This window comes from Limulus polyphemus, unplaced genomic scaffold (assembly GCF_000517525.1).
Source record: "Limulus polyphemus unplaced genomic scaffold, Limulus_polyphemus-2.1.2 Scaffold1718, whole genome shotgun sequence".
In the NCBI taxonomy this organism is placed as follows: Eukaryota; Metazoa; Arthropoda; class Merostomata; order Xiphosura; family Limulidae; genus Limulus; species Limulus polyphemus.
The window spans coordinates 121,155-139,404 of record NW_013667328.1 but is presented as its reverse complement, the minus strand read 5'-3'; the positions used below and the strand labels follow the sequence as shown (position 1 = coordinate 139,404).

The following is an 18,250-nucleotide window of genomic DNA, read 5'->3' as shown; positions in this document are numbered from 1 at the left end:
CAGTGCGCTTGAAGAAACTGTCAACTGATTAATGTGGTAGAAACAGTGTGCTTGAAGAAACTGTCAACTGATTAATGTGGTAGAAATAGTGTGCTTGAAGAAACTGTCAACTGATTATTGTGGTAGAAACAGTGTGCCTGAAGAAACTGTCAACTGATTATTGTGGTAGAAACAGTGTGCTTGAAGAAACTGTCAACTGATTATTGTGGTAGAAACAGTGTGCTTGAAGAAACTGTCAACTGATTAATGTGGTAGAAACAGTGTGCTTGAAGAAACTGTCAACTGATTAATGTGGTAGAAACAGTGTGCTTGAAGGTTGAAGAAACCATAAATTGACTAAACTTGCAGAAACAATGTATGATGAATTTTGGACGAAACTATAGAATAAAATTTAAGTTTTCTATGATTTTTACATCAGGCACAGGTGGTGCATCTTGACAAGAAAAATAAATGAAAAACTTAAAACAGAAACTAGATTTTTTATCAAAATTTCATTCCGTTAAATATTAAAATATGGAACTGTGACATTTCTGGAATATATGCCGTGAAACTTTGTGAAAGGAATATAGAATTTATGACACATCTGGAGTGTTGTATCTTGTCATAGGACTTGGGTTGAGTGTAGCCTAATGGTTAGCATGCCCACTGTAGATCAAGGTTCGAACCATGATATGCCTCTGAATATGCTTCGTGCTTTCAACTGTGTGGGTATTATCATTGCAATACTAAATTCTGCCATTTGATTAAGAGTAACCGTATATGCTTCTGATTGGTTGCCCTCCCTCTGGTCAGCAGTTCCAAATTGAGATTGCCTTAACCTTAGGAATTTCTGACCTGAACGTTTAACTGATGTGCCGCATAATGTGCAGTTCAGGTTGACAGCATCAAATACTGTTATAATGGTTGAAAATAACTATACAATCAGGTACATCAACCGCTTATTTTATCATTTAAATACAAGTGATAATAGTAATGTCATCATCATCGTCACGCAAATAATGGCAAGATTGTTTCAGTTTATAAAATATATAGTGCGTGTGATTATTAATATCTTTAGAGTGGTTTCAATGAGTTTCTGAAAGTATACTTGCGTCTTCGGGCTGCGATACCTGTAGAATTTCAATATATTTTTATAATTTTGTTTTGAAGAAAATAATTTTTAGAAGCCATATATTAAATATTTATGTCTAATTGAGCGACTAGATTGGATATATTGATATTTTAAACCAAATACAATTAAAATTGGGTGTTTGCCTTTAGTTTTAATTAAGTTGTATTTTTGTGTATTATATTTTCTTGAGGCTTATCTTTTTAACGATCTCATGTAATGCTACACGCTCGGAAGTTTGATGAAATATAACCGGCCGATGAAGCACTTTTATCAAAGATAACTCGAAATGTGGAAATCTCCCCACGCAAAAAACTATACGTGGGAGTTGATAAATGTATTGGTAAAATGTATGTAATCGCAACCGCTTCATGGAACAGATTATAAAAAAAAAATATATAACTTGCATATTAATTGGACCATTTTTGTATACGATTTTGCCAAACGTGCTTTGTGAGAAACTTCATTAGTTTCAGAAAGCTCTCTGGTGGCTAAGACTCGAATGCTCATAACGCTGAAATCCTGGGTTTTATCCCCGTGACGGGCACAGTGAGATGGCCGATTGTGCAGTGTTGCAATTAAACAACAATAGAAAAGTTTCATAAGGCTTTTTAAAATTTATTTCGGTAAATGCAAAAAGATATATTTAAACATAATTATCGTAGCACTATTGTTATTTTATATGGTAATTTATTTTTGAGGTAAAGTAAATATTTATCATTATAGCTCTAGGAAAACCTCTTGAAGTTAAGGTATTTAGAGTATTAAAACGGAAATCAAATGTGACATAATTATTGAAATTATCGATAGCATTTACCGAAATTCTTTGAAGGTTAAGTAATTAAAAGTTTAGAGTTCGAAGGGTTATATGAGAGCCAAAACACTACTACAATATATTTGAATATTACAGGGATTTTAAACTTTAATTTGGTGCCGAAATATCACTTCAAGGTTTCAAACAAGAGAAAAATATTATAGTTATCTTGAAATCGGAATACGGCTTTAAAGTGCGAAATGACACAGGAATTTTAAGTATTATTTTGAAGACGGTATACTTTTCTGTGTCTCAACAAATTCATAAATTTTTAGTGGGAAAAAATTCGAAATTCTCTACATATAAGGGTAGCTATATAAACAATTATCTTGATAGTTTAAATGTTGAAGAGTACGTAATAGGACACATTTTCAAAATGTCAACTTTCTAGTGGTCTTGCAAAATTCCAAACAAAACGATCTATATTTTAAATTAGTATTCTGACGTTGTGTGAATAAATTATACATGTATTTTTTTTATTTTGGTGCCGTTGAATCATATATGTCGTGTTGCCAGAGGTGATATATTTAGCGCATTTTAAAAGCAAATTTTCGATCATTCGACAACGTGATGATGTTACTGTTGCTTTATGGCAGGAGGATGGTACCACAGGCTTTCGGAGATGTAGAGCTATAGGACACAACATTTTGAAGGTGGTCTTTAATGTTCTCCATGGAAACGAAATAACTCGCAAATCCGAATGTTGAGGGCAACCACAGGCTTCAACTCGGCACTTCAATCGGGAGCAATGCTCTCATCCGCAAAGTTGAAAAACAGGACCCTCCGACTCCTAGAAAAAAAAACCCATTCCATTGAAACTGGGCATATATTCTGGTACTGTAAATAAGAAAATAATAAACAAGGATTTTGAGGTTAACGAAAGATCACGAACCAAAAGTTCACAAGCTTCAAACCACCTTTAAAATAAACGGCTGTTATTGTTGTTTTGTTTTTATGACAAAAATGGTCGAAAGCACTGGCAGCGGCATTCTTATTTGACCACATTCCTGTCATTCCCTCATGAGGGCTCAATGGACTTTTGCGCTTTTGCTTAAACGTGGTCTTTGAAGCCAACTTCCACCTAAAGGGTAAATGAAAAGTGTTCGAGATGTGTGTTTTAAAGAATGACCTTGTTACAGTTGATATTGCAGTGTCATGCAAAAGTGCATAATCAATGTCATGAGATTGAGCACACATGATAAGCAGTTTTTGGGGGATGATAATGGTAAATTCCGGTTTTATTCCAATTATAGATTTTTTTTTTTGCTATAAAGTAGAAGCGTACTGTTTATATATTGTAGCGAAGACCGATCTGTTCTTCCAACTTTTCTTCCGCCCTCTTCCCATTTCAGTCAGTGTACAGCAGTGTTGTGTGTGTGTGTGTGTATAGTCTCCTCCTTCCTTCATATCAGTATACCGTCACCACTGGGAGGGCGGCTTGCTTGTTACGCATCATTACTCTCAGCATCAGTAACTTGCTGCATAGCCACCACCGGCTGTTGTGCCAGAAAAGGGATAAAACTAAAACTCCAGCCTTCCGTAACCAAGGTCACTCTTCATAGCAAGGCTAGAAAAACAGCTGAATATAAGTGGTGTCTTAAAACTGTTCGATTTAAACATTACCCCCCATCCCCGAAATTTTCTAGGCTCAACAGACACCTGGGTTCACACCTCTTTTCCTTTTTTCAGGTTATTACACACAATGGAAAGTCGGTGTGGTTATTAAAACCTTTGTCTGATTCTGTAGTTAGTTTAAATACAATGTGTCGATAAATTAATGATTAAAGCTGCTGCTTTGACAGACTTTGCCGTTCACTCTTGTTATCACACGTATAGAATGTTAACAACTAAAGTAGTAGCACAGTTGTACACGTACATTTATCCTATGTAGTGTTCATATTTGTTGGTTCCATGTGTTTATACAATTGAAGCAGCGTTCATTTAATCCACGTAGGATCTATAAAACCCGCTTTCTGTTTATATAATTCATATAGTTTTCAAGTAATTCCCATGTAATACTTTTAGAATATATACGCGTGTGCAATAGTTGTTTGAATATTTTATTTATACAAATTTGTGAAACTGATGTTGTTTCCTAAAATCTACTTTGTATAATTAGAGCAATCCATGTGGTATTTGTTTAACTGAATAGTTTAATGTACACTATCCATATGTTTGTACAACCAAGTATAGTGTAGTTTTAACGATCCATGTGGTGTTTGTACAACCAAGTACAGTGTAGTTTTCACGATCCATATCGTGATTGTACATCTAATTATAGTATCATTTGCACGATCCATGTGGTGTTTGTAAAACCAGTTATAGTATAATTTTCACGATCCATGTGGTGTTTGTACAACCAGTTAGTTTAATGTACACCATCTATATGTTTGTACAACGAAGTGTAGTGTAATTTCACGATCCATGTGGTGTTTGTAGAACGAGATAGTGTAGTTTTCACGATCCATATCGTGTTTGTACAGCCAATTATAGCATAATTTTCACGATCCGTATGGTGTTTGTACAACCAGTTATAGTTTAATGTACACCATCCATATGTTTGTACAACCAGTTATAGTTTAAAGTACACCATCCATATGTTTGTACAACCAAGTGCAGTGTAATTTGCACGATCCATATGGTGTTTGTACAAACAGGTATAGTATAATTTGCACGATCCATGTGGTGTTCGTACAACTAAGTATGGTGTAATTTGCACAATCCATGTGGTGTTTGTACAACTAAGTATGGCGTAATTTGCACAATCCATGTGGTGTTCGTACAAGGAGATATAGTATAATTTGCACAATCCATATGGTGTTCGTCTAACAAGATATAGTATAATTTGCACGATCCATATCGTTTTGACATGCTATGTTAACATTGAGGATTAATGACAACTAAAACTTTTCAAATGTAGAAAATATCTGATGTTTAAATTGAATTGTTTTGAGAACAAGTAACATCGTCTGTATTGCTTCCATTTCTCACGTTTAATTTATAGGCTTTGGCAATTTAAAAAAATAATTGTGATTCCACTTCTTAAAGCCTTTCATTAAAACACAAATGGAAATACTGTTGTTTTGTCAGTGCTACGCTGTCAGTGTATTTTACATTGAATGTATTATTACGTTATGCATTTATCTACACTGATAATACGCTTTTCACACACACACACGTAATTCCACGCGCACCTATGTTGCTGGACTAGATCATTAATCTTTTGAGTACTTTTTTTTTCCTACCTGTAGCTTTAGAAGTAATTGTTTTTCTTTGCTACGTCCTGCATTCGTTGCCTAATAAACTCTCAAATGAAGAAAAGTGTGCAGATAAAAATACTTTAAATAATACTTTTCCGACATAAAGAGCTGGTTTTATTTTATTTTCTTTCAAAGTGTGTTCTGAATTTTAATATGAAACTTTAGGGTGTAACTTCAAACTATATATTTCGTATTTCCTAGCCATTCGCAAGATTTGTATTATGCCTTTTCAGTGCAAAGCGCAGAAACAACGTTTGTATATGTCAACCCGCTTCTTTCTGAGTGTGTGCTTAACACTTTGAATGTCATCTGGTTATAAGTTTTCGTCAAGCACAACCGACAACCAGCCTTAGCTCTCTCTTTTTTACCCACGCTGCTGTAACCCCGTATCATATAGGTGTGTAGTTGTGTGTGACCTCAGGTCAGGAAGTCCCATGTACCTGTTTTGGCATAATTCCCACTATTGGGCACGTGGGTTGGAGTAGACGTGCCACTTCGCCCGTCGTCCGTGCAGTTGAGGAAATTCATTAAAACCATCTGAATATGCATGATTCTATTACCCACCATATGTTTTACATAGCTTCACGAACACTGCTACTGGGAGATTGTACTCTGCAAAAAACTGTGACAGACTTACGATTTCGTGAAAGTAGAAATATGATTTAATTGGGCACAGATTGAGAAAAATTCTGTGAAGAAGAGTCCAGGTGGTGAAACATAATAAAATAAAGCGTTTTAAGTTACAGATCTTTATCTCGTGGAGTACTAGCTTTAAACAGCTGTATAAACACTGCTTTCCAGGGGTGTGTGTGTGTTTAAAATGAACACTGTTGTGTTACTCATAATTGGTACAGTTTAAAAGCAGCTTCGCTATTCTCTAACGCCTTTGTTGTAGCTGATGCTAATTTAAACGTATTCTAAGCAAGCTATTTTGTTATTTGTAATGTGCACAAACTTAACCTATCCATAGGAAGCTACTTACGTAACGTTACTTGTGCGTGTTTAAACGTACTTTAAACAAGCTATTATTGTAACAAGTTTAAACATGTCTCAGGCAAGCTACTTATGTAACGTTACTTGTGCGTGGTGCGTGTTTAAACGTACCTTAAACAAGCTATTATTGTAACAAGTTTAAACATGTCTCAGGCAAGCTACTTATGTAACGTTACTTGTGTCTCGTACAAGTCTAAATTATCCTAAAAAGATATTATCCTAACAAGTTTAAACATTTAAACTTATCCCAAAGTTATTATTGTAACAAGTTTAAACATGTCTTTGGCAAGCTACTTGTGTAACGTTACTTATGCCTCGTACAAGTTTAAATTATCCTAAACAAGCTGTTATTCTAACAAGTTTAAACATTTAAACATGCCTTTGGCAAGTTATTCTATAACTAACGTTAGTTTAAACGTATCCTAAACAACTTATTCCTTAATGTTATTTCTAACTATCCTAAACAAGTAATTTGATGTTACTTGTGACTGACCCAAGTATAAACGCAGTTAATACAATTTTGATTGAGAGCAAACAATTGTAAATCTATCGTGAGTACGCTAGTAGTAATTGTATTATGCCTTTTCAGAGCAAAGCGCAGAAACAATATTTGTGTATGTTAGCCCGCTTCTTTCTGAGTGTGTGCTTAACACTTTGAATGTCATCTGGTAATAAGATTTCATTAGGCACAACCGACGTTACATAGTCAGCAAATAATAATAATTTGATAAGTTGTGTGTTTCAAAAGATTACCTTAAATTTGGGTTATAGTTGTGCTAGTTTTGATTGTTGGAACTTATTTCATTCCGATTATATTTACCCAAAACGTTATCTAATGGTATTTTGTACTTTATTAGTTTAAAAGCGTTGTTTGTAATAAATGGCGCCAATTGCAAATGAACGAAAGTTAAAACGGTGGTGATGATAGTATCTGTATAGACCACATGCTTTAGTAGCACCCCATGGCGTTACTTGTGTTACAATTGTCAGTTTAGATATATTCTACGTAAGTTACCCCATGGTGTTTAATAATAAATAAATAATGTTCTGTTATTAATCCTTACCGTAATTGTTTAAACAGTTAAACAGTAGATCGTTTAAATAAAATGCATAACAATTACGGTTCACTCACCTAATTTAGTTCATCATATTATAGTTGTTCACGCAACTGATGATATAAATAGAGCCTAGACCAATAATATGACTGTCGTCTCCCCTGATGAACCTTGGTATAAGGCGAAAGGCCCCATCGGCACTAGATATGGCAGATATTGTGTGGTTGACATATATTATATATTCTTCTTTGCTTTCACTCAAGTTCTTAAAATTACTTGTGTCACATGTCTAAATACATTCCATGATGTTATATTGTTTGCAATTTAACTTTGTCTTAAACAGAAATTTATACAGTACTAGTGAGAATTATGTAAACCCACTTTTTTAAAAATCCTACATTAAAGTTCAACTTGCTCTCAGACTGTCAGTGTCATAAGCTCTTGATCCTTATGTTTCACATACGGCTTGCCTTACTTATATAATACTAGTTGTGTGACTGTGTTACATGTTTTATCAATAAAAACTTGGATTCATCTGATCTTCTGAACTGTTTTGTAAAATCGTTCTTTTGTAGAAGATATGTACACATAAAATTTTACGTATATTTTTGTTTCCCGTGTATTATATAGTCGCAAACTAACTTTCTTGACTTGTGTATGGCCCAAAACAAATGTGAGAAACATTTATGTTTCTTGCATGAGCTTGAATTTTCACATTGTTAGTAGTCGTTTGTTAAGCCTTCTATTAACTGAGACCACGTGGTAGGACAGTGACAGGTTTAGTAGATGCCTTTGTCCTTCCAAACAATTGGAAGATCGTCAAAGGTTTGAGAATGGCGTTTTAATTGTTTTCGTTTCAATAGACTTGTTTGATTTTTGGCTTTAGGCAACAAAGTAGGTCAGGGCCTATCAAATGTGTACGTCTTTGAGCCGTGGACTTGTTATAAAGTGTGATATCAATATGAAATAGTGAAGTAATTTGAAATTTAAAACTACAGTTAAAGCTGAAACCATCCAAAAATTCAAATATTTGTTTGCTGTAAAGTTGGAACATTTCAGTATTAACGTTTGTCTTATCGGTACATATGATTCTTTGCAATCGAAGTTTCTTTCATCTGTTATTATAATGATTGTTAAAATATGTTTGCCAAATTATTGGCTAGGATGATGTGCTCAGCACCATCTAGAAATATTTTTATTTTATGTTTTTGCGATGTGAAACGGCGGGTTTCTACTTCGTCCGTGGGTCCCAGTAATTACCGTATTTAAAAAGTGAATGCCAAACGATTGACAATTAAAACAATTAAGATTTTAAATGAGTGATAACTTAAACGTTTTCTCCGTTTTTATTTTTAAACAGTAGAATGAATATTTTTTCAAATTATTGCCTAGTCAAACAAAATACAAATACTGAAAGGGGGAAGGAGAGACAAAGCGGCGTAGGCTTTAACATGGAGATTTTTTCTTATTTGTGTTTCTGTGTCTTGGCCATTCTTCAAATTATCGAAATAATCAACCAACTGAAAGATGTATAATAATTATAATTAAATCACTTATTATATACCGTTATGTTACTTGTACGATGTAAAATCTTCATTAAAATACATATATGCGAGGAAAAGTTTGACTTGACATCAATTCCAAGCTCTCTCGCTGAAGATTTGGGTTATTAAACGAACATGGCGTGTCCCAGACGCCAAAAAATCTAGTACATTACACCATGGCGCCATCGTATGGCTGGCTTTATGTGTGACAGTGCAGGAAAGAGATTGCCCTTGGAAGTCAGGTAGGGATCAGCGAAAGTAAGCCTGCGGGCCTCAAAGCTGTAGGGGTGGGGGGTGTTGAGAATCAAACAACTTCGCTAGGATTCATCAGCTATCATACATACATGTATGTAGGAGAAACTTTCACTCCACACACTTCTTGAAGGTTGCCTTGTGCTCAGTGTTAAATCTTATAATACTTGTCGTAGACTACAAAATTGGTGGACTGACAGGTATTTTATGTACATTACAAAACTACAGCTGGGTATTATAAACAGCTTATATTGACCAGCAGGAGATTAATCACAGAGACCATTGTTGGGTTTTATAAACAGCTTAAACTGTCCAACAGAAAATTAATCATAGAGACTATATTTGGGTTTTATAAACAGCTTGTAATAACCAGCAGAAAATTAACCAAGGAAATGACCATTGGGCGTTCTGAACAATTTGTACTGACCAGCAAAGATTTAGCCATGAATACCACAGCTGGGCTATATAAACAACTTAGATATACTGACCAGCAGAATATTAGCAATGTCAACTTCTGTATATCAGTATCTAAAACCAATTTAGTTGTATGCCCTAATATATTTCTTTACACATAAAACTTTAAAGAGGGTGACGTAAAGATTTTCAAAATTTAGGGTTACTGTTAAAATTTTTTGCCAGTCTAGATGTAGGCGTGTTTGAGACAAGGAACTAATAACTTTCGAATGATTTATCTGATCAGGTGACCCTTTTTTGGTTGTATAGGTATTCGTTATACTAAATAACAGATGTGAAGCCTAATGTATCATTCGATTTACCACTAGTCACTGAGGTATACCAGTTTCGGGGAATTCCACCCCTCATCAATAACCTTGGACAAGGGCAAATCGAGAGAATAAGACCAGGCTTCATATAATGGTGGAGTGTACATTATAGGATTACGTATTTATTCCTTAGTTAATTGAAGTGGACTTTACTGGCTTTCTTTTTTCTGACTGTTGTATTTTTTTTTCCTGTTGCTCTCGCGTGCTTTTAAATATCATGAATTAGTTTATTAACTTTATGGTTAGATAATTATTACGCTGTAAGTAGGTAATTTAGTATATAATTAAAATGAAATAGAGAAATAGTTATAAGTGTAATAAGTTATATGAGAGAGCCGCAATTTGGCAGAACAGCTTAATTTAATATTTCAAGGTATTAAAAACAGGTAATATCTTCTATCCCCGTGATACTACATAACTATAGAGAGGTAACACAGTTCTCCTGTTTTATTCTTGAATTTATCTTCTAGTAAACAGCAAGTAATTGTCACACAGAATCCTGGGCAATATCAGAACATCATGTAAATTAACTATTTACGGTTTACTTTCATTGGACTCTTAAAAAATACAAATCTTGACCATCATCATTCTCCCAGACATGTGTATAACCTGGTTGATTGAGCAATAAACTAATTATAATCAAAATAAGAGAAGAACAAAGATCAATTGAAATTTCGAATTTCGCCTTTCAAAAGATTTAATGGAATTCACTTGTGATTTCTTACTTATAACCATTTATTTCACTCTCCGTGTGTTTGTGTTTAGGAAGTGAATTTTTTTTTGTGATAATGTAACTGACAACATTACAAACAGTTTAAGTTATAGCGAAATAGCCATAAAGCAGAACGCCCCTTTCAGAACATTCTCGAACAAAGAATCGATACTGTAAGGTAGAGTTTTCATAAAGCGGTTACCGAAACATGTCTCCATCAGTAAGGAGAGTCTAACATGTATAGCTGTTCTTGTTTGATGGATGACATCGGTTGAGTTAGGAGTAATATAAGTCTGTTCTGATACCAATACGTGTAATGGATGTTTATATAACATGATCAGTAATCAGGTTTAACATTAATGAGTTTTTCTCCGTGTTACTAGCACGAGTGAAAGAAACGTTGCTTGGATTTCTCCAGGGCGCTATAGGAAGTTTGGGTAGTTTACAGGAGCTTCATGTTATATCATTTAACTGGTCAGTATTGGAGGTAGGCAGACCAATGTTCTGTCGTAACATATAGTATGTTCCACCATCAATAATACTTTTCCTTAGGCTTATAAATAGTTGTTGCCAATCTATTATCATATTAGCATAACATGCATCTTTATTCAAGTATTGGAGATATTTCTGTTGTGTGGAATAAACAGCGGTCTTATTCTTTAGTAGGATAGGTATTCGTTTCTGATACCAACATATATGTGTAGTGTGGGTGGTTGTGTGTTATTGTAACTCTGTACTAAAGAACTAGAAGTTCAAAAGAGAAAACTGACATGCTGACATTACCCTAGGCTCACGTCTGTTTTTGGAACACCTGTTTTTTTTCCTACTAGATGTTGTAGACGGTCTCCTTACGTAGGAGTTCCAAAATGTTCATCTTTCCGCGAACCACCACCAATGTGTAGTTTTAATTTCCATAAGCTGTTACTACTGTGGGTTATTTCTCTCGTTATTACCCACCAGTAACACAGCGACATATCTGCGGACTTACAACGCTAGAAACCGGATTTCGATACTCGTGGTGGGCAGAGCACAGATGGTCCACTGTGAAGCTCTGTGCTTAATTACAAACAAGCAAATTACCTCTATTGCGGCTGACTTCTCGTGGACTTCGCTTAACTGTTCTGCGGACTCCTATGGTTCGCAGACCACACTGTTTGGAAACCTGTGATTCAACCTTTGTTCGTACTAATATTTTCAGACGTTTTTTCCTACTAAATGATCTTTACAGGATTGTCGGTTATTGTGCCAGTTCACTTTGAGATAACTAAAATTTTTTTTTTTTCTAAGTTGATATTTTTCGCTGAAGATGTATTTCATACGTTCCGCATTTTTTTATTTGGTTATTATATACCCACTGTGGCATCGTCGTTTCCCCTAACTAATGTTTTCGTAGGCACTGTTAGCACTGCCTTTATGGTAGTCTTAGTATATATATATATATTTCCCCTCTTCACATTTATTATTTTTCTTTTGTTTATTGGCTTCATTTATATATTCATGTGTGTGTGAGAGAGAGATTTTAATACATATCAACTTTAAGGAATCAATAAAATTTAAACTGTTAAAATGCTAGAGTTGTATTTAATTTGGAATTTTGTATAATAAAATTTTATCAGTCACGAGTTACAGATAAAAGTGTAGTGAAAATCAAGGACCTTAAAATAGTTTTGCAATAATATTCCTTTTATCAACTTTTTCCATTAAGTGTCATATTAAACCGACCACCACGCGTAATCTTTGTCACTTCGTACTGGTTCTGTTACAATCTCCAAACATTTAGATATAAATGTGTCGTTTTTTTCTCTCCAAGTTACGTAATCGCTGTTTATAAACTAGTTTTATTCTTAATATTTTCTCACCCACCTGTATGTTACTCCTGAAGCACGTTTTAGCGTATGACTGTATTGTCTTTATACCTCTCGCTCAGTTTATCTAGGTGATTTGGCACCCAACATGAAGTACTTTGTGTGTGTGTGTGTGTGCCATTTTCAAGTATTTACAGTTACGGAACGTTTTATGAAAAATGCGCCATGTTCCTCGTTCTGTAGAACCTGAGTGCTAATAATTAACTGGTCACAAGAGTGTATGGAATGCTGTTTTTTATTCTAGAAATACAGAAAAGGAAACATTGGGAAAGACTGTTCTAACGTTAAGTTGCTAAATCCCAGATCATTCGGTAAGCACCCATGCCAAAAAGATTGGTTGCGTTAGAGAATAGTTGCGTTAGAGAATAGTCCCCATCTTAATCGAATAAGAAGTTGGAATAGTGGTGTTGTTGGGCAGAAGCGCGTGCATTTATTGTATATGAGTACGTGTTACAGATACGGCAAAACAAAAGGCGGCCCAGTTTGAGATTATGCACCATAAAATTACAGATTATGCAGAAAAAACAAAAATTATTCATTGATTGTTTAACGGAACTTAAAATTATCCAACCATTACCTAACGTAAGAACAATTTAAAACCATAACATGATTAGAAATAATTAATGTAATTCCACCATCATTAACAGTTTAACACATAGGTTTTTATGAAATAATAATAAACTGTCAGACTTGATTAGTCTTTTTACAGGTCGTTAATCAGTGTCCAGGAGGCACCACTTGCTAAATAGGAAGAAACAAAGTCAGAAATTATGAATCTACTAATACTGACCTAGAATTGACTTTGATAAGTCTAGAAATTCAAATTTTGATTATGCAGGCAACCACTGATTATACATTACAATGTAAATTATGCCAAAAATGTCACAGTTGGTATTGCCAGGCTTGAAATAAGTGTGATCTGTTCCCTTGCATTTGTACCTCAGAACATGAACAGTTTGTCAGATCCAAAGGTACCTCAGTTAAGTCATTATTCATAGCATTAAGGTAGTAAAATTTAAATGGCTGCCAGAGGTTAACTGTGTGTGTCTAGTTGCACATCCCCTTAAACTGTTTATATTTGAGGATTTGTCTTTCAAATGTCATCAAAGTGGTTTCAACCAGTTCTTTGAAACAACTTTTGACACCATATGAACAGGTGGACAGCTCTGCTTTAAATATATATATATATATATATATATATATATATGTGTGTGTGTGTGTGTGTGAGAGAGAGAGAGAGAGATTTTTAATACATGTCAACTTTAAGTATTTACTGGAAACAGGCTCTACTTTTAAGTGTGCATATGATACTAGTTTCAAATCTACCTGAATATCAAGTAACTCTGTGTTACATCCAGGAGTGTTTGTTATAAAATGCACCTACTGGCTAATACTATATTTATCCTTTTTTATTATTATTGTATCAATGTTTGTGACTAACTATATGGCTGTAATGGACTTAGTTTGCTGTAAAGAAGAGCTAACCTGGTAACTATGGTAGTTATATGTGTATATAATTGTAATGCTTATAAGAATTATATACCATGTGAAATGAAACTGTTCATATCAAATGTTGACTTAGTTGATATTGGATACACAGATATTATTGAAAAAAAAAATATATATATATATATATATATATTTGGTACAAAACAAGCTCGGAAATAATATATTGTATATTCCTAACCAGCTTGAACATCTTTCATTTAAAATATATTTCATTAAAAAACGCAAAAACAATGTTATAGTGACTTTTATGTGTATGTTAGAATATTGTTTGTGATATATTGATGTAGTTTTGTAACTTAAAGTTGTAGGTGGAACATTGGTATATGCTAGAGATAGACCTTTTGGGCTTGAGATTGGATTTAGAATCTCATCATGTAACTTGTTTTGTTTTATAGAATAAATATGACAAGTTGATGGTGGCGTGTGTAGAATACTCGTCATTTATTTGCTTCAGAGGAAACGTGTGACTTGAGGTTACACATATGTTGATTGTATGAGGCAAACGACATCAATTTCAGGTTATTTGTATGTATAGATTCCGTAGAATTTTTGTCACATATTTCCTACACAGGAAATGTCTGTGACTTGAGGACATATATATAACACTTGTATAAAGGAAACAAGACATCAGTTTCAGGTTATTTGTGTATGTCACATGTGTAGAGTATTTGTTACTCATTGTTTTACAGAGGAAGCATCTGTGAACAGAGGCTTTGTATATAATAGACGTATGGAGGGGAACAACTTCATTTTTAGGTTGTGTGTGTGTGTTGAATACTTATTTGTATGGAAGAAATGAGAGTTCTTACCAACTTGAGAGTCAGTGTAGGTTGCTTACTGTATAACAGAAAGAAAAAACTTGAGGCTTTATGTGGAATAATTATTTGTATAAGGTTGACATAAATATCATAATGGTTTGAATTTGTTTGTAAAATACTTATTTGTACAGAGTATAAGAAAATGAAATCTTACATGTATGGTATAAACATGAAATTATACACACAGGGTTCTAGTTAACCTGAACTCCTAGGTCCCGTACACACAAGAATTTGTCAGAATGCATGAGACTTGACCCCCAGGTTATTGAATATGCACTGCAAAACACCCTATACACAAGGCAATCACAAGTACTTTGCTTTGTACTTTGTACCACAATGAACTAATAAGCATACAGTTTGCACACAGCTGTCCACCACCAACTTCTAACAGGTTTCATCAATGACAATAAGTTGCAAGTAAATAAAGCCATTTGAAAGTACCACATGATTAACCCTTTCATCTCGGGTAGGTCAAAGTGCGCATGTTACAACCTTTCACGGAGTTACATTCAAAATTTAATTAAAGTACTTTATTATCAATGTATATGAATAAACTCAGCATCAGAGCATAGACATCATCAGAACATCAGAACATAAACCAAAGCTTAGTGTTATTTAAGTTTTAAGTTCTTAATTTTATAAGGAAATACTTTAAAGAAGATTTATCAATCTCCACTAGTATGAGAACTGTGACATTTGTTGTTCTTGTCTTCCCTCTTCTCTAATTTTTTTACCACCCCTTTGAGAAGTATGAAATTTAACATAAGTTACTCATTATACTGTTGTCATCACTCAAGCAAAGCATAATTTACATAGCCTTCAATCTTATTTAGTTACAGGGCAATAAGATAGAAAATCAGACCCCTCTTGCTCAGAACTTGCCAATAGTTCTCTCTGACATATAAGATTATATTAATTACAACCAATAGAAAGCCAAAGGTTTTCTCTGTCAAATGATGTATTATATTATGCTTTCTGTACAGAGAATTGTCTATTCCTTCCAGAAAATTTTAAAACATTGAGGTTTTTTGGAATTTCTAGTCAGTACTTATCTCAATAGTAGTTGGGTAAAAGTACTTGGTATTAGCCCATTCTCAAATCACTGGTATCACTTTCCTGATTTTAATGCTCCATATTTTACTGATAAAAACATACTGACCTTATTTAACACAATCATATCTTGCTTGTAGTTTTCACCTTGAGCTTTGGATTGTAGTCTATAGTGGTCAGTATTTTTTTTTTAGTACTGTTTGTAGTAAGTGTGCTTTTTTAGTGTAGTCTATTATTATATTTTTTTATAATTAGTGTTGTTTACAGGAAGTTTGTTGCACTGTTTCATTATTGTATTTGTAAGTTTGTAGGATATTGTCACATTCCATAATTAGTAATGGGTATACTGTGCTAAAACAGTATGATTTGCTATATAGTGTATTATTTTTATGTAATGTACCATGGTTTTGTTGAGAATTTGTAAGAGGGTGTTTTTTGCAAGTTTTAATATCATTATAGTTTTGTTTTGAGCTTACTGCAAAATCTGTAAATTGTAATTAATATCTATGTTGAATACTTTGTATTTGGTTAATATGGTATTAAGAGTATGTATTGCCAAGTATGAATATCAACATGCTGTGTTTCTTGACCATGATAAGTATTTAGAGAGTATATTTTTTTATTTTAGCATTATTATTATATAGTGAACCTCAACTATAGTAAGTATTGTCTTGTAAGGATTAATCTTTAACAGTTTTAATATTGTACCATGTACACGTACCTCAGTTTTGTTAATTTTTGTATTTAAAAAGGAATATTGTTCACATAATTTTGCTTATGCTTCAGTCATTATTGTGAATGTATTGTTGTTCATCCTTTCCTAGTTTTGTTGAGTGAGCCATTGGATACTGGTGACCTAAAGCAGAAAACTTTGAAGATCACAGACTTTGGACTAGCCAGAGAATTGTATAAAACCACTCGAATGTCAGCAGCTGGAACATATGCCTGGATGGCACCAGAAGTCATAAAGTCCTCAACGTACTCCAAAGCTAGTGATGTTTGGAGGTTGGTTGATTCCATATTCTGTTATCTTTCAAAATTGTTTGAGTCTAAGAGTATCCAAAAGATGTAAATTTATACATACGTATACATATGTGTGTATGTGATGATAACTACCCATTGATATTTGGTATGATTTTTTATTTGTTTTTATTGGTAATAGTTTCCTCTAAAAAAGAGAAACAGAAAGAGCAAAAGTTGATCTGTTTAATGCTGTCAGTAATACTTTTACATGGATGATAACATTGTTAATGGAAGTAGGATAACTGGCAGTAAGAAGTTACCTTTGAATTGTTGACTGCTTCCTATTTTCCTATTTGATGTGCTTTAGTTTGAATGTGAATAGGCTTCATATAATCATTTCTAACTCCAGCTTATAGCATTTTGAATATTCCATCTATGAGGATATAAAGTTACACTACCATAACATGATATTCAAAAAAAATTTGGAGAGAAAATTTGATTTGTGTTTTAGGAAAGCTTATGTAGAGTCCATCTGTATGTTGGTTTGACTTTTGTTGTATCAAGTCTCATGACAAGAATATTTATGCATGTTGTTATAATGCCATTTAAAAACAGTGTAATGTATGATATCAAATGGAAGTCATATGGCCAAATCTGATCAGTCATCAACATACAGTATATAAAAAGCACTTATTGCTAATGTCAGTCTTCACTCTTGTATATGTTGGAATGTGTTAGAAAAGATGAGTTTGCTTACAACCAGTGTTTAATACTTTAAACTGTAATAGTCAAATTATTGATAAGATACCTCAGAAAGAAAGATAATTGAGAATTTTATCTCTAGAAAGGTGAAATCAACTGTAAAGTCTAGGTTCTTTGTTAACAAAGGCCTAGACTGTTCTTGGAAGTTGTAGCACCAGTAAATTTGGTGATGATTCAAGTAGTAAAGTGTTTTATTAGAATTATAAGTTCAACTTCATAATTGCATATTTTTAATTTATTTGTAGAAATATTTTAAAATATACATTACATAAGGTTTTGACAATATTTTTGGTGTTACGTTTATTTGCAAAATACATTTCAGAAATTAATTTGAAAACTGGGCTTGATGAATATATACCTGAACAATTGATCTGTCCCATTAGATACTGAAAAGTTATGCAAATAATGAAGAAATGTGGCTAAAATATGAAATTACAAAGAAATTAGTTGAAATTGTCATGAGAAAAAGAAATGTGAGGTCAGAATTTTAGCCAAACATTTTAAAGAACTTTGTTGAATAAATGCTCTATAATATTTTGTCCCTTTAAAGATCTGGTAACGATGCTAAAAACTTGCAGAAATAATATTATTTATCTAAAGAACTATACCAAGTGTTTTTCTATTTGTTCAAATCTTTACAATAATTGGCTAAAAGTCCCTTATATATATATATATATATATATATGTATAACTTATTTCTAATTTATGCTATTTTTTACTAATGATTTATTGTACTTAAAAGAAGACAAAACTCAGAATGTTC

At 33.3% G+C, this 18,250-nt stretch overlaps 1 protein-coding gene across 2 annotated transcripts in view; it reads left to right on the top strand.

Annotated features, from left to right (window-relative positions):
* LOC106464683 (mitogen-activated protein kinase kinase kinase 9-like) overlaps positions 1–18,250 on the top strand; it is a 78,630-nt gene that overhangs the window by 19,813 nt on the left and 40,567 nt on the right. For both annotated transcript variants that reach the window (XR_002611812.1, XM_013924841.2), the window contains exon 2: positions 16,587–16,767. Coding sequence is in view for 1 of the 2 variants with exons in the window: in XM_013924841.2 (XP_013780295.1) it covers positions 16,587–16,767 (181 nt within the window). In the remaining variant the exon portion in view is untranslated. The remainder of the gene's footprint in view (positions 1–16,586; positions 16,768–18,250) is intronic.